This window comes from Ceratotherium simum, chromosome 15, assembly GCF_057802395.1.
Source record: "Ceratotherium simum simum isolate JZ-2026a chromosome 15, ASM5780239v1, whole genome shotgun sequence".
Taxonomy (NCBI): domain Eukaryota; kingdom Metazoa; phylum Chordata; class Mammalia; order Perissodactyla; family Rhinocerotidae; genus Ceratotherium; species Ceratotherium simum.
Genome location: NC_141914.1, coordinates 5,573,873 through 5,597,692, shown reverse-complemented (window position 1 = coordinate 5,597,692; position 23,820 = coordinate 5,573,873). Strand labels below are relative to the sequence as shown.

Here is a 23,820-nt window from a genome sequence, read left to right as displayed (position 1 = left end):
GTGAATATTAATTTTAAAACTTGTCTTTTTAGGGTGCTTAAAGACTTAAATGTGGCTGAGGTGTGTAAAATAAGGGTGCAAAATGATTATACTGATTTTTTTTTTAAATCGTGGATTAAAATCACTTACTTTGTGTAGTAATTGTGACTATTTAGTGGCAATGCTATTTCTCTTGAAATGTTTTTTTCATACCAGATGAAAATTTATCACTGTATTTCCATTAAATGCTGCTCTGTGAAATATTCTTTTAATGGAATATTTCCAAAATCTTCCAAGATTATGGTTCATTCCACTGGAAGTAAAAGTTTTCCTTTTGTAGTTTTAGCTGCTGAAATGCCTAAATATTTATTTGCTGATTATTTTGTTTCTTTATTTTTCCAGCTCCCAGTAAAACACAATTTATTTCTTTGAAACCTAAAATCCCTCTCAGCCCAGAAGTGACACACACCAAACCTGGTAATTACCCTGAACTTTTTACTGATATTCCAAAAGTTGGATTGAGAAATTGTTTTATGCCACTCTTCGGAGCAAGAATTTCTGATTTGGATTTTGGTATTTGATACATTTTTCCATGAAAAGTGCAAAAAGGCAGTGAAATGATCTCATTATAATCAGCCCCTCTGATGTTATCACGGCATTGCTCTGAGCTGTGTCAGATCATTATGTTGGTGACCGTCACAGAGAAAACACAGAAATATAGTGATGTGAGTAAGTGAGGACTCCCTTGTCTAGGACTGTGGAATAGTTTCCAATACCAAAGTTGACTGGAATTCTGATCACACCGAACAACAGCCTCTCAGCTGGAAGGGGAAGAAGTGTTTCCCTGCCCTGAGAACGCTCTTGTTCCGGGCTTCTCAGTTCTCAGACTGCAAGACTAGAAAGGGTTGCATTTTCCTAACGCTCCATGACTTCTTTCTAAATTGGGGCTGATTTCTGAACACTGACTTCTGTTTACTTCTCAGGAGATGTTAATGGTGTTTTGCTGAAGGAAAAAAAAGGCTCTTTTGCAGGCAGGGATTTTGTGTATATAATTACAAATAGAGAATTTCCTGCATGAGGATATTGGGACATATAGAATAACCAAATCTTAGTTTCTTCTGTCTATTCAGAAGCTGTGCAGCAGCCTTAAATGTTGTGTGTGGGGAACTTGGTCACTACTCAACATTTTCATCTAAATTCTAAACCCTTAGCTCTGGGAAGAATATCTTTTTCACTATAATGGTCAATGCATCTTTCATTAATGTATGATTACAAAGTAGGGGTATTAAAGCAAGAGATTTGCTGCTCTAGTGGGCATGAGTTGTTTTTTGCAATGAAATGAGAAAGGAAGAAAAATGTAACTCCTCAGAAAGCGCTCTCTTGTGCCTCCCTTTAAGGAGGCAGTGAGATTTCCAGGTGTAGGTGTCAGACTGAAGGAAACAGAGGATTAGGCAAAGGGAGTGTGGCTGATGCTGTGACCATGGGCCAGGTCTCCAAGTCAGAGAAATGGAATAAAGCACTCTTAGAGAGGTTATTTGGAGAAAGAAAAGTAGCTAATAAAACTCAAGAGACCTCGCAGTTTAAATCAAAGACCTCTGATAGTTAGCTATATGAGAGAAGGGTTTAATGTACATTTATTTAAAAATCATGCTGAGAGAACTTTGGAATAAGGTAGTAACTATTATATTTATGCTGTATTTTGAATAGAGGGCTATTACCAAGCAGATTAAGAAATATTACTGTATGCTTGGGTCACCAAATTTACATAAATGTTTCTCCAATCTAATCATTTTTGTTTTTACACAATAAAATTTGAAAACATCAAAAAAGGTCTCCAAATGTTTATCACAATTTTCACATGACAAGTTACATTATTAATTTCAGTGGTTTTTAAAAACAGGTTTCTAGAGGAAATTCATTAATCCAAATAAGGGTGGGAGGGTGTGTTCTTATCATTCTAAGGTATTTGAACAAAGAGACTTCTTAATTGGACGTTCCTTTTAAAATGTGGAAAATTGCTTGGAAGCTAATGAGTTTATATTCCTTTGATTTCTACCTTCTAACCACCTAAGAATATCCATGATTTTTCCCCTAACAGCAAGTATAACCACTTCAGAATCTGCTCTTAAACTTAACGCCTACTCAAGTTGACCTGGTGGTCTGAGGCAACACAGTCATGACTGGATCTCTGCAATCCATTGCTGGGGTTTTAGCTTTTTAAAACTTATTTATTTTTATTTTAGGGCAGACCACCATTATAGTTCTGCTGTAGGTTTCTTTTTCCAGCCAAGGTTCAGGAGAGCAAATAAACCGCCAAAAGCTTCTTAATTTGAGTGACTCATTGCCTTTCCCAGCCCTCTCCTCACACTCTCCCATTTTCCCATTTCACTTTCCAAGCAGGCTGCTTTTCCTTTGGTTTTTCTTTGTGGTTAAACTAACAAGTAAAAACCCACATTGGTTTTGGCTTGTTTTGTAAGGAGAATCCAGTGCTTTCTTGAAAATCCCAGCCATCTACCACGTCCCAACTTGCCTGCCTCATCCTGTAAGAGTTGTTTGCTTCATACTTAATCTTTAGGATTGTGATGACATTTGGCTTCAAGCTTTTAATGGAAAAAAGGGAGAGGCCTTACAGGTGTTTGTTTCACGCAGCTCTCTGATCTGGTGGATGGGATTGTAAATTGTCCTCATTGCTAGCCACAGATCCATGAGGGCGCTGTGCTGAGGTGAGGGGCATAGTTATTTGCATGTCACTCAGCTTTTTTATGGAACAATTTTATACCTTTATCCATAACACCTTAAGACTGTCCAATAGAGGAACTCTTGTCAAAAGATGTATTTGCTTTTAATAAACGCTAACTTTAATATTTTTACATGCAGGTGAATTGGGAGCATAATTGATGGGGCTCCATACCTATCTGATTTCAGTCTCAGACAGGAATGCAGATTTTTCTTTGCAAAATTCAAAAAACAGCATTCTTTAATCTGTAAAGAATTGTTTAGTAAAGGCTAAAAGATGCTACGAGTAACAAATCTTACTTATTTTTTCACACGTTTAGAAGGCAACTTTGTAGAGATTAAAACATGAATTACAACCTCGAAGTTTCAAAAAAATTTTTATTGTTTGCTATTTTCAGATGTGGGTGCTTTTTTGATATTTGTTATACTTAATGTATTGATATTTACTATTTGCTTTTTCTCCTATAGAATCTGAGACATCCAGGCTCCTCCCTGCCTCTCTCCCTCTCTTTCTTTTTCACGGGCGCACGCACACACACACACACACGCACACTTTGACTTTGCTGTGTGTACTTCAAACTGGTACTTCTCTATGGCTTTGCCGTTCATCTTTTACGGTCTGTTTCTGGGCAAATTCTTGAGAAATCAGAATTCCTTTTGGCCACAGGTGTGCTAATGAATGATGCCACCTTTCAGGAACACCTTGTGCTATTGTGCATTGCTTTCAGAATAAGTGAAAATTCTCTATCTGCATTATTTGTTGTTATATTTTCTTTTTTAGTTGCTAAAGAGTCACTACTTGCTTCCCTAAAACTTCCACATTCCCTCATCCAGAATCTCAGAGATAACTCCTAGAAAATGTAACGTAAGAAATGTATAAGCGGCAAAATGATCTGAGTTCTGTGAAGCTGGTCTGTGGCTGCCATAGTAATTTCTTTCTGTAAGAAAAAAGTCATAGAATCTTTACTTTTTCTTCCATTTCAAAAATTGAGTTCCCTTTTTATTTTCTTCTTGAAAGAATTCTTTTTGTTCTGTAGAATCAGAAACCTATTGGATGATCTTCTTTTAAAAACCCAAACAGATATTCTAACCAAACTGTATTCAGATGCGATATAATTGACTTACTGCCAATTTGAATGACTTTGGAGTGTTTATCTGTCAGAATATTTAAATAACATTGTTACTCAATTTATTCAGTGTTCTATGAAATCTGAGACTGTTTTTTGACTTCTCTTGAATTTACTAAACAAAATGGGCTAAATTTCATATGTAAACCAATTTGTTCACCAGCAGTAGATGCTAGTAAATATGGGGAACACTGAGGCCCTTTTTAGACCATAAGTTCAATTCCTATTTTTCGTGAAAGAATATTGGATCAAGCCAGGCTGGAAATCATCCAGAACTAGCAGAGCTCGGACGTGGTCGCAGATCTGATGTGTGTGTTGCCTCTGCCTGCTTCCACGCGTGAACCTGACTGTCCTCACGAAAACAAAATGGCGGGTGACAGGACACTCCAGACACCCTCAAGGGAGGCTCCCCTGACCTCCCGCTAAAGTAGTGTCTCCTCAGGCCCTGTAAGAAGCCTTCAGAATATTGGGAATGGGGGGAAATAGCTAAAAACAATGAAAATTAGAATTCTCGATTCTTCCTTTCATTGGTGTGTGTGGGAGGATGTGGGATGATTGATCTTTACTGTCATGAGCCAACAGAACCTGACTGTTCACGTGGGAAGACACTTTTTGCAATGAAGGACATTTCACTTCTGTCGTAGATGTGCTTCTCAGCACTGCCTTTGATAATACTTGCTTTCCTTGCAGCCCCGGAACCTCAGACTCGGCCACCATCACAGTCAACAATAGGTAATGAAGTTTTCTTTACTGAGTGAAAAACAATTCTCTTCCTTTCATGCTCTCTGTGTTCAACTTTGTCCTCAGCTTTGGCTTTGTAAAAATTTATTTCTTAATGGTCCTTCAGATCTTTGTTGCAGCCGTTTTTGCCAGAAGATAATCTCTCTGCCTGTACCTGACTAAGCGGAGGCTCTGAGAAAGCCCTGAAAACCGTACTAAGCTGGTTCTTGATTGTCCCTCCTTATGTTGGAGGAATGTGTCCTGAGCTCGTTTTAACCGGTTGTCTCCAGTGGAGGACCACGGCTTCTCTAGGACATATTTGTGCTTTCACGTTTGGAGGTGTTTCTCTTACTTTCGAAACTAACATTTGCAGATTTTCTTGAAAAGCTTTGGGCTCTTTCCAGGTCTCAATATCCTGATGTGTCGCTAGGTAATTCATTAAAAGAGAGAAATAGAAAAGCTAACCCCAATCTTTATAGCATCTTGTTCTTCAAGAGAGCAAAAAAATGTGTTCTGCTGGTGCCATCTTAACCAGTGATCTGTATTTTCCTTCATAACAGGGACTGTTGGTTACTTTATTGCATTCACATCTTCCAAATGAGAATCATGCCTTTTTCTTTCCATTTCTCTTTCCAAACTTAACTGACTGGCTAAATTTTTGTTCATTTTGTCTAAAAACACAGGAATCTATTTACATAAAAAAGGAATTTCTTATGTGGATAAAAGTTTCATTGTTCATATTTGCTCAATTTAGTAATTAAAAATTAAGCCATTTCATATTTAAATAGATTCATCATTTTTCCTTTGATTTTGATTCCTTCTTGATGATTTTTCATGCAGTCTTAGAACCTGGAACCTTGGGAAAAAAACCTTCAACAACATTAGGAAATGCAGTCACTGCATGAGTGACCTTTGCTTCCTCTTTTCCTGACTGCTGGTATCTTTATTAACATTTGTGTGTGTGTTCTATTCTTACTTCCAGAGAAAATTCTTAAATCCTATAGTTTTATGAAATATATCTTATTTTTAAAAAGTTGCCTTCCCTGAAATAATTTCTGAATTCAAAGCCTTTTAACACTTGTTGATTTGTGGATTTTTTAATGCTAAGTGAAAGACTTTTACTTTCAAATCTTAGGCTAAATAAATTTTATTTTTTACCCCTAGTGGCTTCTTAAAAGTAACTTTTCTCTTATTCCTGTTGAATGTACGCCTTTAGTTTTATGAGCCAGTCTTCTCTAAACTGTACAAAGTTCTGAGTTTTCCATCTCAAAGTGGAAGAATAGGGAGATCTCTTGAACAGTGATTGTTTATAAATCTTTGACAAGAAAAAATATTATTCAAGACCTCATTTAACTGGGTAAATAGTGATAGCAAGTTGCAAAGCAGAAGGATACATGTCCACAATAAATCAAAGGGCTTATTAAGCATGCATCTAAGATACATGTGGTAGTGACTGTCAGTCTGTAGACCTCTCACTCCTGTATTAACTAGCTAATTTTCTCCCTTCAGCTCCACCAAAGACCAAACGGCCAGGTCGTCGCCCCCGCCCTAAAACCACACCTGGTCCAGACGTGCCTAAGTCCAAACCTGGTAAATGTGATGTTCAGGGTTCCAATTAACATGGAAAGTGGAATACAGTAGCTTCTGATATAGTAGCTGCCTACTTCCTAAATAGCTGGGCTTTAGGCCCAGTGTAGCTGACTTTTGTGTTTAAGCATCTGTACTTACTTTCTATATTCCTGTTATATGAAAATATGTCTATATTTTTATGTGTAGTTATTAGGTACACACAGCAGTAAGCTGGCCCACTAAGTGGATTGTTAAAGTTGGGCACCCTAAGAATCTTACCTCAGCTGCACACTCCTGGCAGAGGAGGTACAGGAAAGCAAGAGGGGGAATAGGGGCAAATGGGAGAATAAAAGGGAAAATCACGTTCAGAAAAAGTACACAATGTAAGTCAAGATCGAGGAGTGATGTTTCCTTCCTCAAGATGCCACTTCTTGCTATAATTAGTGTTCTTGTTTTTTTTGCCTCTGTAGCTCTGGAAGCTGCCACGGTCCCCCTGGAGCTCTTGGTGCCCACAGTCGGTAATTCTGCTCCCCCAGTTGCTTTCACGGGTGGTCACTTTTGCTTTTGCTGCTCTCCACCAGGCATGACTGCGGTTCTCCCACACCCTCCCAATTTCAGTCCACGCTTCCCTTCACCTTTCCTCTCTGCGTCTGAAGAGCCTGAAGATAGGACACTTCTGGAAGAATCCTTTGTGCTTGCTTGTTTAGGGAAGGTCTGTGGTCTTGGACACAACTTCCTGGTTCTCCACAAACCCTCTGTCCTTCCATCACATGGGTCCTGTGTTGAGAAAACCATCTACTCTTTCTCAGATGGGGCCCTTTCTCCTCATCCTGGACTTGACGTGGCAAAATTTTATTCCACCACCATGATTATTGCTTCATTGCTTTACTCATTCAACTTGTAAGACATTCTTTCTTTTAAAAAGCTGCATGAAATAATGGCATTTTCAGCTTTTCTGTTTCTTTGAAGAATGTTTTTGAGCATTTTTTGATAACTAGGTGCACAAACACTGTGTTTGGGCTAGGGTCCAATGTAAAAATAGTATGGTCCTTGTAACTTGAGAATTTAAAAGTCCCAAACTTGTTTTATTATTTTTAGTACTAATGTTGTTTCATTATAATTATTTAATTATAATTTCTCAGCATTCACAATAAATCTGTCTCTGCTTTACTTTATTTTTAATAAATAATACTTTTTATTTTTTTAGGAAGATTGGCCCTGCACTAACATCTGTTGCCAATCTTCCTCTCTTTTTTTCTTGTTTTCTCCCCAAAGCCCCAGTACATAGTTGTGTATCATAGTTGTAGAGTTGTGGCTCTTCTATATGGGATACCGCCTCAGCATGGCTTGATGAGCGGTGAGTAGGTCCACGCCCAGGATCCGAACCGGCGAACCTCAGGCCGCTGCAGCGGATCATGCAAACTTAACTGCTACGCCACCAGGCCAGCCCCTGCTTTACTTTAGAAAATTCCAAAAATCACTAGCCATATAACATTGTGTATAATTTCAAGTGTTTATGGATTATTTTCCAGGTCTCTTACTTAGAAAATTTCAAATTTCTACCTTATTGTTTTTGTACTGAAAAAAAAACCTATCAATTAAGAAATGGAACTATTATACTTGTCATTTTTGAAATTATTTATATAGAAACAAGTCTTATTTTAGTTCCTGTTACTTTTGCTCAAAAACACACTTTGAGCATTTCCTGAAGATTTTTTCCGTCAGAAAAATTGATAGAAATGGACACATTCCCCGCCCTCCCCTCATCCCAGGAATTAATTTTGTTATATGTTCACTGAATTTGTATAGTATCTTTGCTCAGGCATGTGTGTCCTTAATTATGACAGTCACAGCCTTGACCATTATGCTAATTTTTACTACCTTTTTCTTTAGCATCAAAACCATCCAAAAGACCTAAAACCGTACATAGACCAGATGCACCTCAAATCCAGCCAGGTAATCACCACTTTCAGTGCCTTGATCTATAACTAGGAAAGCGGTGTGTAAGTAACATTAATTGTCACATTCACAGCTCTGGTATGACACTAATTGTAGCACCTCTTTTTCTTCAGATTCAAAACCACCAAAGCAATTACTTCCTAAACCCCAAACCACTGCAAAACCAGATATGCCACCAACTAAATCCGGTAAACATAATTTTCAGTGCTTTAGTTTAAGAAGCTTTTTCTGTGGGAAAGTTTCTGAAAATGTTTACTGTTTGTCACATCATATAAAGCATAGAAACCCAAATACCATGATTTTGTTCATTACCTTCTTAAAGTGGCCACACTGTTTTAAATGCTAAATGAACAAATCAATGTGTGGGAAATTAGTAAATTTTACATCCGATTGTCTGATAGATTCCATTGTCTTAACGCATTTTTAGGCTTTGTTTTCTGAATTCTGATTTGTAATAAACAGAAACCTGATTTTTCTGTATCTGGAACATTTTTTTAAGTGATTTTAGCAGCCACCACTAGGCAGCACTGGGGAGGCTGACACCCTTCTTTTATAGACACAACTGAAAAAGACTTGATAATCAAGGATTGACTTCTAAAACACTACATTGGCATTTGAAACAATAACTGTTAACTAAGTGATTTCCTACCAAATGAGAAAATATTTATGTTACAGTTCTGAAAATTCAACTGTTTTGCAATTAAAATTTTCTTCTAAGATTCCAATTAGTATGAAATTCTAATTTACTAAGAGAGCATCTCTCGTAATAAACAAGCCTATCAAGAAGGCAATTTATAACAACTTGGAATAAACCGGGTTCTGTATCCTCTGAATGAAGCATCTGCGGGCACCTAAAAGTTTAGACTTCCTTACTTTTATTACTTATATCTGTTTATTTTTTATGATGCAGTCTTTGAGCCTGTGACAGTTGAGACTGAAACTCCCTCCATCGCCATGGATAATGATGTCTTCTCCCTTCTTTGCTGATGTTTCTCTGATCTTGCCCCTCTTATCTCTGTCATTATCTGTATTCTCTTGTGTAAACAATTGTCATTCCTCATCCTTTTCATTCATTTCCAACAATTATTTACTATTTTCAACAAAGACCTTTTTAACATCAGGGCAGACGTTCTTACGTCTGCAGCTCAGCTTATGCCCCTGGATGTCATTCTGTCTTTGATCCCCTTCAGGGACATTCAGACTCTTCAGCACTTGAATCTGTCCGCAGTCACAGGCACGCTCCCATCCGTCCTTCAAACCAGGAAATTTTTGAGATCTCTGCTTTTATGTGTGCATAATTCATGGATGTGGGAGAGGAGCAACAAAAAGGCTGATTGGGACTTGAGACCATGCATAATTCTCTCTTTCTCGCTAAAGTCCCTTCTTCCTTGATTTACTATTCAAACACAACTGGACCTTTCTATTGACAAATTCATCTCGTGATGCTGAATTCCAAACAAAAGAGGGACTCCTCTTTTTTTGTTTGAAGGCAATCAGCTTTGAATATTGTTTTCATCCTGTTCTTGTTTGCCCCATCTCTTCTGTGTATTATATTTTCCATTAGTTCAGAAAATGTTCTCAGATGTGGCTTAAACCAACTCTGCTGTGATGTCCTGGACAGTCAGGGAAAGGCAATGTCGATAAAAGTGCTTATGGGGTTTTTGGTGATGAGCTGTTTTAATGTTACACTTAGTCTTTTGCATTTAATGAAAAATAAATAGAGACACTAATTTAAAACCAAGGAGTTGTAATTCTTAATCTTATACCTATACATAATTAAATCATTTCAGAGTATTATAGAATTATAGGAATCTTGTTTATCAGATTAAAAAGTTGAATTATTACTTTTCTGACTTTTTTTGTAATCATCTCTGTTCCTCACTTGAATAATTATCTCCTAGTTATCCATTTGAAATAAATGAATAAATAAGAAGAAATAGTAAGAAGGAGTATCACATTTATTACAGAGAAAAGGCACAAGTTTATCTTTTGCATAACTGTCACAGGTCTCCATTAAATAGACCTACAAAAATCATTTTTAAAAATTTCCCTCTCCACCACCATTCCTCCAAACGAATATTAATAACGGTGGTGAAAGCCTTTCAAATACTAAGAGAAGCTTTCATAATAATTTTTCAGAGTAATTTAAAATACATGTCAGATAACTAAGAGACTTTTTGGAGCCAGGTTTCCAATATAGTTGGAATCAGATAATTAAACACAGAAAAAAACTTATCATTGGCCTCATAGTAATGCAAAGTGCAAAGAGTATGGCTATTTTGTGAGATAAATGGGAACCAGAGTACAGCCAGTTATTAGTAAAAATACAAATTCTACTTTTCCAGAGTTCAGAAATGCTTTTTAAACATTACAGGGTTAAGAAGATTCATTTTCAAGATAATTTTCTTTCTTTTCCTATGTTTCTTAAATCTCCATTGTTTATTGTATTGCTTTTGGTCAGTTCCTGCCACAGACATTGAACCTGTGACTCTGAGAACTGAGGCTCCCAGGACAACATTAGGTAATGACCTTTTATCTCTTTAAGCAAGTGCGTTTCTGCTCACTGTCTAGTCTATTCCATTACTATCTTGGTCAAGGGGCTTTCTCTTTCATAAGATTTTCTCATCATCTTCTCTTGTTACTCAACTATATTCTTCATTTGGAATGTATTGAAGGTGTTGAAAACAAGTTACCTTGGTTAGAATATAAGCCCATATGCAGCTAGTGCAGACCTTCTATCTCCCATATTATCCAGCTTTATTAATGCTTTACGAGGCCTGTGATTCTGCTGTGTTCTGTGGTAAAGCTGAATTTCAAATACAATTAAGAGTGCCCCATAAATATCAATTATAATTCTGTGGGCATCAACAAAAAGTTGCTTTAAGATATGCAGGGCATTTTTATTGTCTACTAATGATTTTAAGAAATGAAATGTGCTTATTCTAATAACGTTTAATGGCCTGTATGCCTAAGCCAGGTAATTTCTAAATACACTCTCCCAAAAGCAGGTGAGCCTGGACCCCTTTCTAACGTGATATTGACGTGCTGTGCTCTGACTTCCCTTAGGTCAGGAGCCTCTTTAAAAATCTGACAGCAGCAATAACAATAATGCTTTCAGATGATCAAAATAATGTTATATATTCCTTCTCAAAAGAACTGTCAGTAGACCCCTCCCAAAAGAAATTTCTTTTGCATAGAGATGACAAGAGAATTCCAAACCAAAGAGCCGAATTTCTCATGACTCAAGAAGGTCTAGCAAAATTTGGAAAACCTAGAGCCGTGCATAATCCTTTCTTTGGTTTCTGGAGTCATAAGTCGACATTAACCAGTTTCCTTTCTTCAGCTCCAAAAACCTCACAAAGAACAAGACCACGTCGTCCGCGTCCCAAACCTAAAACCACGCCGAGGCCAGAGGCGCCTCAGACAAAACCGGGTAAATATGTGCTTCCCCAGCCTGTGGGACCCTGTCAAATGTGCTACTCGGTGGCAGTTTAACCTTCCACCTAATAACCCTCGTGACCCTGAGGGGTGAAAGCCCACGTCACAGGTGCTCTGGTCAGTGCCCGTGATTTCTCACGCGGCTTGGTATCTTCCTGGTACCCATGTATCTTATTTGCCTCTCTGGCCATTCAATTACATTTTTGTCTTTGACTCTGGCTCAGCAAAAACTTATCTAGTTAAGTATCTAACTAGCCTATTTGGTTCAATTAGTCACACATTTTATTCAGTACCACATTAGCATCTGTAGGGGATAGTTTAGAAATAACAAATGACTTGGCTTGATTGAGGAAGGAAGCTGCTCTTGAAACTGTTCATAAATAGATATAAAGGGATATGGGCAAAAGCAACGTACTGATCGAGTTTTACCAACTGTTAGGCACATTCTTAAGTTGATTCTTAGAGAAGTAAAAGATCCACAGGCTGATAGGTGTCATGTGGACCTTGTTTGTAGATTTGTTGGAGGGATGGGCAGGAAGGTGCCATATGTGTGGCTGGCAGCAGAAGGAATTACAAGTGCAACCTGATTGTGAGAAAGGAGAAAGGTGATGTTCATTTAGCTGGTGCTCAGAAATTTTGGTCAGTGATGCTGCTTTTAGATGGGTCTATGAAGAGGGCCTTGAACGCCTGACTTCAATGGCTGGGTGTGAGCTGACCATCTGCAGCATACTCTCCTGTCCTCCCGGGGTCAGGCCTGTTCTGTCCAGATAACAGAGCGATGCTCTGACAAGTTTCACAGCCTGAATGACCACCTGTGTCTTGCTCTTTTATGTGCCTTTGGACAGAGGTCTTTGTCTTTTTCCAAAGTGGACTCTCAACAAAAAAGAGCATTGTCTATTTTGGTTATTCATTACAGTATCTGCTTAAATGTATCAACCGTTGCATCAATCGTGATCTAAGGCTTTGTTTTCCAGTATATAGTTATAGATTATATTTTCATATTCTTCTCTCGTAATTGTCTCATAAGCAGGTTATTAGACAAATGCCTAAAGATTTTTCCAAGCAGGGTTTTCTCCTGTATTATCAGATAATATAAAAACAAGCACAACTTGTAGCTAACCATGCAGAGATACTAAGGATACAACCATTTCATAAGAACAAATATCTTTGTATGTTCACGTCAGACCTTTAAAATTTTTGCTTTTGGCTATAGAATCAATGCTACACTAGTGAAGTTCATTTTCAAGAGAGTTTGATGACTTTTCTCCTGTGTTTAACTTTTTTTTAAATTACTTTTTATCATTTCTTGCTACAGACATTGAACCTGTTACTCCTGGGACGTCTTTAGGTAATGATCCTTACATCCTTCAGCAAGTGCTGTTTCTTCTTTGTTGTCAGGCTTATCTGTGGTGCGATTTAGATGATGATGTCAGAATTCATTGTCATCCTATTACAGTGTTCGTCTTTAAAGATAAAAGGCTTTCTTTCTAACAGAAATGTGTATGGACTTAATTCAAGACCACTATCTGCTCCACATCCCAGCTTGAAATTGCATCTTGTTGATCTGAGTCTCTGTTTAAACAGTACTGTTTGTCACAGCTGAGATGCAAATAGGGTCCCCCATATACTCCTTACTTAGATCACCAATACAGTATCATTATGATACCATGAAGTTTCTTTAAGCATCTTTTTTTTCTATATTTCAAGTTCTACATAACATTTTTCAGTTTGTTGATGTTTCAGGGAATTTTATATACTTATTCTAGTGAATTACCAAGTGGGAAATTTTCCCAAGCCTAGTCGTTTGAAACTATAAGTGAATACTATAGGGTGGTTTGAACTCCTCTCACACCATCAGAGTTTAGCAGTGATTTGTAACCAGTTTCAGATTAGGGACACTTAAGAAAATGACAGTTCCTCACCTTCATTTCTTAAATGTAATTGTAACATAATTTTTAATCTCTGGAGAACTCTCAATTATAAAAGAAAACTTATTAGTATACTAAAGGATGAAATTTCAAACCAAAACAACAAAGTTGTCTCCACTCAAAGAAACTCAGACAAGTCTTAGAAAGCTTAGAGCCAGGTTATATCATTCTATTCAGAGTTTATGGAGGCATCAGCACTATATTAATCCTAAATTTTCTTCCTTCAGCTCCAGCAAAAACTACAAAGAGACCCCGTCGTCTGCGTCCCAAACCTAAAACCACACCCCATCCAGAAGTACCTCAGACCAAACTGGGTAAATATGTGGTGTCTGGTTTAAGGAATCCAAGCAGCCAACCCCAGTTAGGACCCTAAATTCTATGCACATGGTTGGTACATGCCCTATATAGCTCTTAAGAGTAAAAGCCACTAGTTAGTCAGGAGAGCATGAGATATCCGAGCATCTCGTGCTTCCTGTGCAGGAATCTGCTCCATCAATGATCATTTTATTTACTTGTCTTGCTATCTGATTCCATTCGTGTCTTAAAGATAAAGCTTGCTCAGTCAAGCATTGAGCCAAAACAATCAATTCAAGTTGAGAACTTTTACTAATCCCTTCTATATCCCATAACCATATTAGCAGTTATGAGATACATCACAAGGAGGAAGTATGTTTTATTTACTAATCAGTTCGTACTATAGTTGTAAACAAAAGCTCTTCTGCAGAAACAGGTAGAAAATAGCATGAGGCAGCATGGTTAAACAAATGTGAAACAATTTCTCAAATGGTACAAATGCTGTATGCTAGGAGTGTGGCAAATATTTGGAGCAGGAAAAGATCCAGGATAGTCAGGAAGAAATCAGTACAGAATTTGGACGAGTGAAGGGATGAGGGAACAAAGGCTGACAAGCATGGAATGTGTTGAAGCTGGCATCCCAGACAGAGGTCGACTTGTTGACGTTCTCCTGCTGAATGGGCCCATGGATGAATTAAAGTGGGGCTGAGATGTCTACTCCAGAGCTTAGATTTGATCCAGTGGGCTTCAGCTATCTGCACAGAACCATGCTTCTTCTGTTCTTAGAACTGAAGATGCCTAGTCAAACATGGTGCCACAAACTGAGAGGTTGTTCCTCACATTATTACATTAAGTGCCACTGTTTTCTCTAAGGGCGTAGTTTCTTAATATAGTCTCAGCTTCCTTTTGGCTATCTGTTGTGTGTGGTGGACAGACCTAGGGTCTGTCCTACTCCCTACCCCCTCCACCTCCCACCCCTATAGCTCCTGCCTCTTGGTGTCAATGTCTTTGTGTAATCCATCCAAACCTTCTTCTTCCCCTCTCCGGCTTAGAAGCCTTAGAAGCATTATTTGTACTGGCAAGATGAATTTTCTGACACTCCGTGCATTCACAAAAATCTCTCTGGTTTCTTTTATTACTTTTGATCAGTTCCTGCCACAACCCTTGAACCGGTTATTCTTAGAACCGAGGCTCCAGGGACGACGCTAGGTAATGACACGTTATGTCCACAACATCTGCTTTTCCTGCTCATTTCACACCTATTTCCTCACCGTCATAGCCATGGCTTCTCCCGCTTCACAAAACTTCTGTGTCATCCTCTATTGTCATTCAATTACTTCTTAATACATTGAAGAGTATTAAAACAGCTTACTTGTTCTTAAGAGAGCCGGGTATGAACTTAGGGTGGTACATGTACCTGCAATGCGATGCATTTGAATTTGCGGCATTTAGCCCCCGTGTAACCTTTTAATCCATTCTTTGTTACTGTGTTTCAAACGCAATCAGTGGGGGTTGGGATGAGGGTGTCTGTCCTTGATCTAAGCTGAGTGTGTTGTCACAGCTATTATGGCGTGACGTAATTCTCGTGCAGATCTAAATTCCTACATTTTTACTATCTGTATGATTTGGGTTTCTTTTTTTTTTTTTTTTTTGCCATTTTAGGTAACGATGTGGTCTTTTTTTCAGTAAGGAGTGAAATAGAAAATATGCCCAAAGCTAATAAATTTAAATAATAAGCACCATCATTAGTATGAAATCACCCCACCCCCTCCCCTACCACCGTAACTCAACAAGATTTGGAAGCTTTTTTCATTCAGAAATCCCTGTGAGAATCTCCTTGATATATCAGCTCCTGTTTCTGTGAGATTTTTGTTTTCCAGAGTAACATAAATGATATAAAGAGGCAGTTATCAAAATAGGGGCAAATATTTCAAACTCAAAAGAAAAATTTCCTGAAACTCAAAAAATCGTAACAAGTATAATCCTATTCACAGCTTCTGGAACTAAAAACACTCTACTAACCTGAGATTTTCTTCCTTTAGCTCCCAAAGTGCCTCAGCAGACTCGTCATCCGCGTCCCAAACCTAAAACCACAGCAAGTCCAGAAGCAGCTCAGACTGAACTGGGTAAATGGGTGGATCCTGGTTAGGGAATCCCGGCAGCCCTCCCGGTGGGGTCCAGAGAAAGTGAAGGGGCAAGGCAGGGTCAGCGGCTGCTTCTACCCTGAAGCAGGCAACCAGAACACAGTTGAGAGGTCTCATGTAGTAGCTGAATTCCTCACTCTTTGTGAATTAGAATCTTCTCTCTAAATGTCCATTAATTGACTTCTCATTCAATCCTATGCATCCTTTAAATATTGAATGTTTATGGTGAACAGAAACAGATATAGATGAATGTAGGTTGCAGCAGATAGGAGAGAGAGTATTTCTTGGTAACTATGAAAGTTGTATAAGTCATAGTAAGGATCTAGGGCAGGAGTTGAACATTTTCTATAAAAGGCTAGATGCTAAATATTTGAGAGTTTGTGGGCCATATAGTCTCTTTGTATTTTTTTTTTTTTTCATAACCACTTAAAAATGGAAAAATCATTCTTTGCTCTCATGGGCTGTATGAAAACAAGCCACAGGCAAGGTATGGCCTGTGGGCCATAGTTTGTCAACCCCAGTTTAAAGAAATGATCAGCGTGGGCCAGAATAGTTAGGAAGGACACGAGCACAGAAATCACTGTAGATTTGGACCACTGGGGGAGGGGATGGAGAGGTTCAGAAAGGCAGGACATGTATGGAGGCCAGTGAGAGGAGACAGAGGCTTCTATCACTGATGGAGGGAGGCTGTCAGGCTTCTAAGTGTTGATCAGAGCATTTCATTGAGGCTGCAGCAGCTAAATGAGCCCATAGGACCAGTTGAAAAGGGACTTTGGATGTGGGACTTAGGAGTTTGGATTTCACGTAAGAATCATCAGTATCCATATGTGGTCAGGCTTTCTCTGAGCACTGGACAGAGGGATACCAGCTGTACCTCAGGCTGAATGGCTGCCCCTTATCCTACTCGCTTGAGTAGCGTGGTTGAGCAAAGCCTATTATCTGTTTCCAAAGATGAGTTTTCAGCAAGATGGATATGGTCTACTTTGGTCCATTACTTAGACTAGGATCATCAAAGAGTGAGAAACCTCAGGGGCACTTCACAGGGGAAGTTGTCTGAGTACAAAGACAATCATTCCTACTTGAGGAATTGGTACCGAGTGCAGAGACCCTACATCCCTCAGCTCAGAAGATTGATAGTGTTTGCTTTGTGCTCTAGACACGTTATTACTCTAGTGCAATTCTTTTTGAGGTGAATATTCTGAGATTGTATAAATGTTTAACATTTCATTGTTTTTTTTATTATTTTGGTCAGTTCCTGCTACAGTCTTTGAACCAGTTACTCCTATAAGAGAGGCTCCAGGGACAGCGCTTGGTAATGCTGCTTTCTCACCTTCAGCAGTGCTCTCTCTGCTCATTGTCAAACCCATTCCACTCTGTTGCCTTTTGGCTACATTCTTCATTTTCTGAGCTGAACATGCATAAAACAAGTTACCTCCTGTTCTTAAGAGAGTTGTGCCTGAACCTAGTTTGGGATATCTTCCTGCCTCGTACCTTACTTTAAAATTTTTTCATGCCACCTCAAGTTTTTGGCTTAATCCGAGTTCTCTGTTGAGGTAAATTTCATATGTCCATGAGAGTGCCTGACCCTGACCTCTGCCCACCAGGCTGGAAGAGGGAGGTTTCTTTACACATCCTTTGTACAGCTACCTTTTTTATCTGCCTGATTTTTGTTGTTGTTTTAACCTTGGGTAGTATGTTTTTAGTGAATTGTCTAACAGATGTGATCAAGCCTAACAAGTTTAAATAGTGAGCCCCATCCTTAGGGTGAACCTGACTCCCCCTTACTCTACACCATAGTTTGGAAATGATTCTTCATCTTTTTAATGCCTCAGAGAACTCGAGGAGAATGTGATAAAAATACCAATCTTGACTCTCTGAATTAATAACTTCATTTTTTATGTCAACTTTGCCTCCAAAGTATCTTCGATAACAAAAGAAAATATAATACCATAGTAGTGGCAAAATTTTCACACAAAAAGATACATTTCCTGAAACTCAAGAAAATATATCAAGCTTTGGAAAACTTAAAGATATTTTTTAAGCCCTATAATTTGCAGAACCATAAACTTTAAAGTAACTAAATGTTATCTTTTTCCTTCTCCAAAAACATCCCAGTGGACATGTCATTCACAACACCAACTTAAAACCACTCTAAGTCCACATGTAGCTGAGTCCTTGGTTTAAACAGCCTGGGAGCCTGTCACTGATTGAGAACGTAAACCCACTTACCCCCTCCAGAGCTGGCAAGACATTCATGTTTGGAAGAGACATAATCTTCCCTCTAATTCTGGGTGGTAAGAGACATGTTTGACTTCTCAGTCTGCAGGCTACTTGAGCACAAAAACTTCCTGCATGGAAAGCCTAGAGAATGAGAATAAGGGTGTTTTTTACACATTCAAGACTTTTCTTGGGTACATTAAGCCTTAGACTCATTATATAAGGTCTTAAAGAAGTGAAAAATCAGTCTGGGCTTCAGTAGAGCAAGGAAGGAGTTTGGGCCTTGATGTCACATCAGAATTTGCACAAGTGGAGAGGTGACAGTGAACAAAGATGAAAAACTAGGATATTTACAGATGCAGCCAGAATGAGCAGAGATCTTGCTTCTTCTAAGTGTCAGTCAAAGCATTTTTGTTGGTAATTATACATTTGGATGACACCATGGAGGGTTGAAGTAGGCTGATATTGTTCTCATGTGCATCAGAAATCTCTTCTGTCCACACTGGATAAAGTTTTCCCTGTACTGAGAGAGGATGGGTGCTTTACTGGATGCCACAGATTGAGTAGCTGCCCCTCACCTAGTCCTCTTGAATGCCTTTGTTTGGACAGAAGTCACAAGATCTTTCCAAAGCTCAGTTCCCAGCAAAATCATCATTGGTTATTTGTGTCACGGCTGCTTGGTTATTTAGGAACTTTTTCTGCAAGCATAATTTGATAAACATACTAGATGGTTTCTTTATTCAGCATCTACAGAAGTGTGAGAGTTTTTCACATGCTTCTTGAGCGTTGTTAAAAACATATTAAAGTAAATGCCTAAAAATGTCCTAAAGTCTACCATGGTAAACTCAGATAATCAAGCACCAACTGCAGGAACTATTTCCCTCCTTTGGTACTAAACAGAGACCAAAGGTAATGACTCCCTCATGAGATGAGGAAGTCCCTAACTACAGTTTGGCCAAGTGACAAGACAATTGATTTCCTTTCATATTAGTCAGCGAGGGCTGCCATAACAAAATACCACAGACTGGGTGACTTAAACAACGGAAATCTATTTCTCACAGCTCTTGAAGCTGGAAGTCTAATATCAGGTGTCAGCAGGTTTAATTCCTCCTGAGGCCTCTCTCCTTGGCTTGCAGATGGCCACCATCTTGCTGTGTCCTCACATGGCCTTTCCTCTGTGCGTGAAACTCTCTCGTGTCTCTCTCTCTTATAAGGACATCAGTCCTATTGGATTAGAGCCCTACCCTTAATACATCATTCAACCTTAATTGCCTCTTTAAAGGCCCTATCTCCAAATACAGTCACACTGGGAGTTAGGGCTTTAAGTATATGAATTTGGAGGAGAAACAATTCAGTCCATAATACCCTTCATTCATAAATTTAAAAAAAATTATTCTAGAGGCAATGTTACACTGGCAAGATTCGTTTTGAAGTGAATGTTGTAGGTCTTCATACATTTAAAAAAAAAAAATCTCTTATTTGTTTTATTGCTTCAGTTCCTGTCACAGATTTTGAACCTGTTGCTTTCGCAGCCGAGACCTCTGGGACAACATTAGGTAATGACTGTGGGTAATTCACCAAGTGCTTTTGCTGCTCATTGTCCCGTCCATTCAGTCCCTGTCTCCTGGCTTTTTCTCCTTCACGAGATGACCACCATCATCCTCTGCTGCCATTCAATCACTTCTTTCATCTGAAGAGTTCTGAAGCCTCTTAAAAACAAGTTTCCTGTTGTTTTTATGAGAGCAGGCATGAGCTTAGCTCAAAACACGTACTGTTACGTGGCACATTTGAAATTGTCACGTTACCCTCTGCCTCGTTCTGTGTTAAAGCTGAATTTAAAACAAATTGGGATCTATTTCTTACCTAGGCTGATCGGTGATAACAACTACTCTTATGCTCCTTTGCACATCTGAGTTTCTAGATTTTTAAACAATTGTCTGCATGGTATGTTTGTTTCTTTGTTGGTGCTTTAAGTCATGATGTGTTTTATTACTAATCTAACAAGTAGGAAATTACCCCAATCTGAAATTTAAATTATAAGGCTCTTACTTAGTGTGACCCTAACTTGCCCTCCCCTTGCATAGAGCTGAGCATCCTTCTCCGTCATTTCCCCAGGGAGGACATTCTATGAGTGTCTGGTTACAAGTGCTAATCTTCATACTTTGAATATCCTATATACATAGGTTTGGCCCCAAAGTACCCTCGATGATAAAAAGAAGATACACTGGCATAAAAGGAGTGAAAATTTTAAACTACAGATAATTTCCTGGAACTTTAGAAAATCTAACAGATTTTAGAAAAACTTCTCCTCAGTATCCAGAGTTGTAAGACCTAGAGTAACCCAAGGCTTTTCTTTCTTCAGCTCCCAAACCACCACAAAGACCGCGTCGTCCACGTCCCAGACCTAAAACCACACCGAGCCCTCAAGTACCTCACACCAAACCGGGTAAATGTGGAATTCCTTGGTTTAAGGGTGAGCCCTAGTAGCCTATCCCAGTGGGGACCCAAAGCAGTACCAAGCTCTTATTCTCTCTAAGCATGAGGTCAGGAGGCATTGTCAGTAATGTCTCCTCTGCCCAAGTATCAGGGAGAATATGACTGGGTGAGATACAGTTGGTGCCAGAAGACCTTATTCTTTCTATATGAGAGTCTTCTTTGATATGCATTTAATATATTTCTTACTAAAAAATTCCATTCAAATCTTAAAGATAAAACTTCTTTAGCAGAGCCAATAAACAAACAAATTTTAATTCCCTTGCATATTTAATTGCATATTTAATTGCAATTTTAATTCCTGGACCGATATTGACAACCGTGGGTCGTGTGTCAGCTGTAGGAGACTTATTTTATTTCTAAAGCAGTAGAGTTGAGTACGTGTTTACGTGATATAAACATTAAATATTGACCTTGCAAAGGAAAAGATCAAGGTGAACTGAACTTGGACCTTGTCCTTGGGCCCACTACAGATTTGACTGAATGGAGGGAAAAGTGAACCAAGGCAGAAGGACTGGACACGTTGGGGGTGGTCAGCCAGAAAGGCAGTCCAGTCTGCCTGGAACAGACTGTCCTACTTTTAGATGACCAAAACATGCTTGTTGATGGTGCTGCATTTGGAAGTGTCCATCCAGTCAGTTGAAAGAAGATTTTGAGGACCTGATTCAGGGGCTTAGATTTGATACAGGGATGTCAACTCTCTTTCCACTTTTTCTGAGCTTAGGCCAGACAGATGCTCTACTAAGTGTTACAGACTGAGTGAGCATCTTCATCCTGCTTTCTCATCTGCCATGTTTGGACAGAGGTCTCAGACTCTTTCCCTAGATGAGTTCTTGGCAAGATCAACATAGTCTACTTCAGTGATTAATTTTTATGTCTATTTCAAACTTATAAACTGTCTCTTGTATCCGTGTTTACTTAGACATGGTATGTGCTCATTTTCAGCTTCCAAAGAAGTACAAGTTGATCATATTTTCTTAAAGACAATTTTTTTTTCTAATTGTGTATTAGGTAAATGCATAAAAATATTTTCCAGTGTAGAGTTTTTTATATCAGTTAGAACCCATGAGTTTAAAACCTAGGAGAATTTCACGTTGACGTCTTTAGGATACTCAAGATAGTTTGAAGACCAACCTAAGACTGACCATGACTGTACTTTGGCCAAATCTTCAAAGAACAGTCATCTACTCTTTTCCTCAGTTAGGAAGGTACTTTTTTCTTTGTTTCTATAGGACTGATACACGAGTAGATTTGTTTGGATGTGAATGTTCTAACTTTTCATATATTTTAAAATCTCTCTGGTTTACTGTATTATTTTTTGATCAGTTCCTGCTCTAGTCCTTGAACCTGTCACTCTTAGACCGGAGGCCCCAGGAACAACAGTAGGTAATGATATGCTGTGTTTTCAACAAGCCTTATCCTGCTTTCGAGTTTCATTTTTCATCCAGAGTTTCATCTTGCTTCATGTGACCACAGTGTCATTCTTTGTGGCCATTCATTTACATTCTTCTTAAAATTATGAAAACTCTTAAAACAAATTATCTGTTGTTTTTAAGAGAACTAGTCATGCATGAACCTACTTTAGGACATTTGTTTGCCACGTAACCTGTTTGATATTGTGTCCCGTCATTCTGTGTTTTGTTTAAGCAGTGTTTGTGGTAAAACTGGTTTTCAAACATATCATGGGTCTCTACCTCTTATCTAGGTAGATAAAGCCACTAACAGCTATCACAGGGCCAAGAGAATCCATTCATTGCACGTTTACATTTCTACCTTTTTTTTTCTATTTGCATAGTATTTTGTTGCTTTGTTTCTCTTTAGGTAATAATGTGTTCTTATTTTAATAGTTATGTGGAAAATGTGCCAAAGATTGAAAGATTAAATTATAAATCTCAGATTTAATGTGACTGCCCTTCATTGTCCATTAAAATTTAACAATAGTTCTTAATCGTTTTGTTGCCTAATCAAGCTGCCCTATCAGACTTTGATTATAATTACTAATCTTTTTTCTTAATTAAAAAATTATTTTTGACTTTAAAGAGTCTTCTATGATAAAAGAAGATATAAAAGGAGTATATGTGACAAAAATCTCAAAGTAAAAAGGCAAATGTCTAATAAGTTGTAAAAAATCTAGAATCATGTTTTCACCTCCCATAGCTTCCAGAACCATAGATAATGTAATTATGTAGTAACCCAAGAATTTCTTCCTTCAGCTTCCAAAACAGCACAATGGACGGGTCATCCACGTCCCAGACCAAAAGCCACACCAAGTCCCGAAGCACCTGAGTCTAAACCAGGTAAACACGTGTTCCTGGTTTAAAAAGCCCAGCAGAGTCTCAGGAGTAATCCTAGTTGTTGAGAGTAAACAACATGCCCCATGAGAGTAAAGATACACTGATGTTAAGCAGCAGTTCCCCCTGTGGTGATGGCAAGAGGAACACAGTAGGGGAGGTCTGTGGGGCAACAGAGTGCCTCATGCTTCCTGTAGAAAATCTTCTCTGTCACTGTGCATTTTATTAACTTCCATTTATCTCTTGCAAATAAGACTTCTTTAAAAAAAATTAGACATATTCAGTTCAAATCACAAACACTTATTAACTGCCTTCAGTATCTCCCAAGTCATGTTAGTACCTTTGGGGGTATAAATCATGTGTGGGAGACATGTTTTGGTCCTCAAACCTGCACAACAGTTGAGAACAAAGCCTTTCCCTTATAAATAATAATAATAAATTAGACAGCATCTATGCAAATGCAAGATTGATTTTTGTGTGCTACCAACAAAATGTGCTAGGTACACAAATATTTGGAGCAGGAAAAGATAGATTAAGAAAGAATGGAGCCTTGAAATCACTATAGTACCTGGCTGAGTAGAAGGATGGGGAGGGAGAAAATCAGAAAGAGGGGATATAACTAGAGACCCACCAGAGGAGAAAGTCTGACTGTAACACTAGTCTAGAGGATGTCTGACTGCAAGATGGTAGTCGAGAGTTTTCTGGATCTTGATCAGTCCGTGGACTCCCATGGTGGAGATCCTTAGGTGCCTGATGGAGCAGTTGAGATCTGATCCAGTAGACATCAGCAAGCTCTTCTTTGCACATGAAGGCATGCTCTCTCTTTGCTTAGAATGGAGGGATACCAGATTTGATTCATCATGCTGAGGCCTCAGTCTCTTTCCAAAGATCAGTTCTCAGCAAGACCCACACAGCCCACTTTGAT

At 38.6% G+C, this 23,820-nt stretch overlaps 1 protein-coding gene across 11 annotated transcripts in view; it reads left to right on the top strand.

Annotated features, from left to right (window-relative positions):
• ABI3BP (ABI family member 3 binding protein) overlaps positions 1-23,820 on the top strand; it is a 242,401-nt gene that overhangs the window by 135,900 nt on the left and 82,681 nt on the right. For 3 of the 11 annotated variants that reach the window (XM_087439507.1, XM_087439506.1, XM_087439504.1), the window contains 19 exons: positions 382-456; positions 4,533-4,574; positions 5,409-5,445; positions 6,070-6,152; positions 6,602-6,649; positions 8,025-8,087; positions 8,204-8,278; positions 9,001-9,046; positions 10,550-10,611; positions 11,434-11,523; positions 12,844-12,876; positions 13,684-13,770; positions 14,900-14,959; positions 15,793-15,876; positions 17,147-17,206; positions 19,608-19,667; positions 20,474-20,557; positions 21,931-21,990; positions 22,818-22,901. In XM_087439507.1, the coding sequence (XP_087295633.1) occupies positions 382-456; positions 4,533-4,574; positions 5,409-5,445; positions 6,070-6,152; positions 6,602-6,649; positions 8,025-8,087; positions 8,204-8,278; positions 9,001-9,046; positions 10,550-10,611; positions 11,434-11,523; positions 12,844-12,876; positions 13,684-13,770; positions 14,900-14,959; positions 15,793-15,876; positions 17,147-17,206; positions 19,608-19,667; positions 20,474-20,557; positions 21,931-21,990; positions 22,818-22,901 (1,233 nt within the window). Of the gene's footprint in view, positions 1-381; positions 457-4,532; positions 4,575-5,402; positions 5,446-6,065; positions 6,153-6,601; positions 6,650-8,018; positions 8,088-8,203; positions 8,279-9,000; positions 9,047-10,549; positions 10,612-11,433; positions 11,524-12,843; positions 12,877-13,683; positions 13,771-14,899; positions 14,960-15,792; positions 15,877-17,146; positions 17,207-17,471; positions 17,490-19,607; positions 19,668-20,473; positions 20,558-21,930; positions 21,991-22,817; positions 22,902-23,820 lie in introns of all 11 variants that reach the window. The other 8 variants (XM_004439976.3, XM_087439513.1, XM_087439505.1 and 5 more) reach the window with 7 other exon arrangements.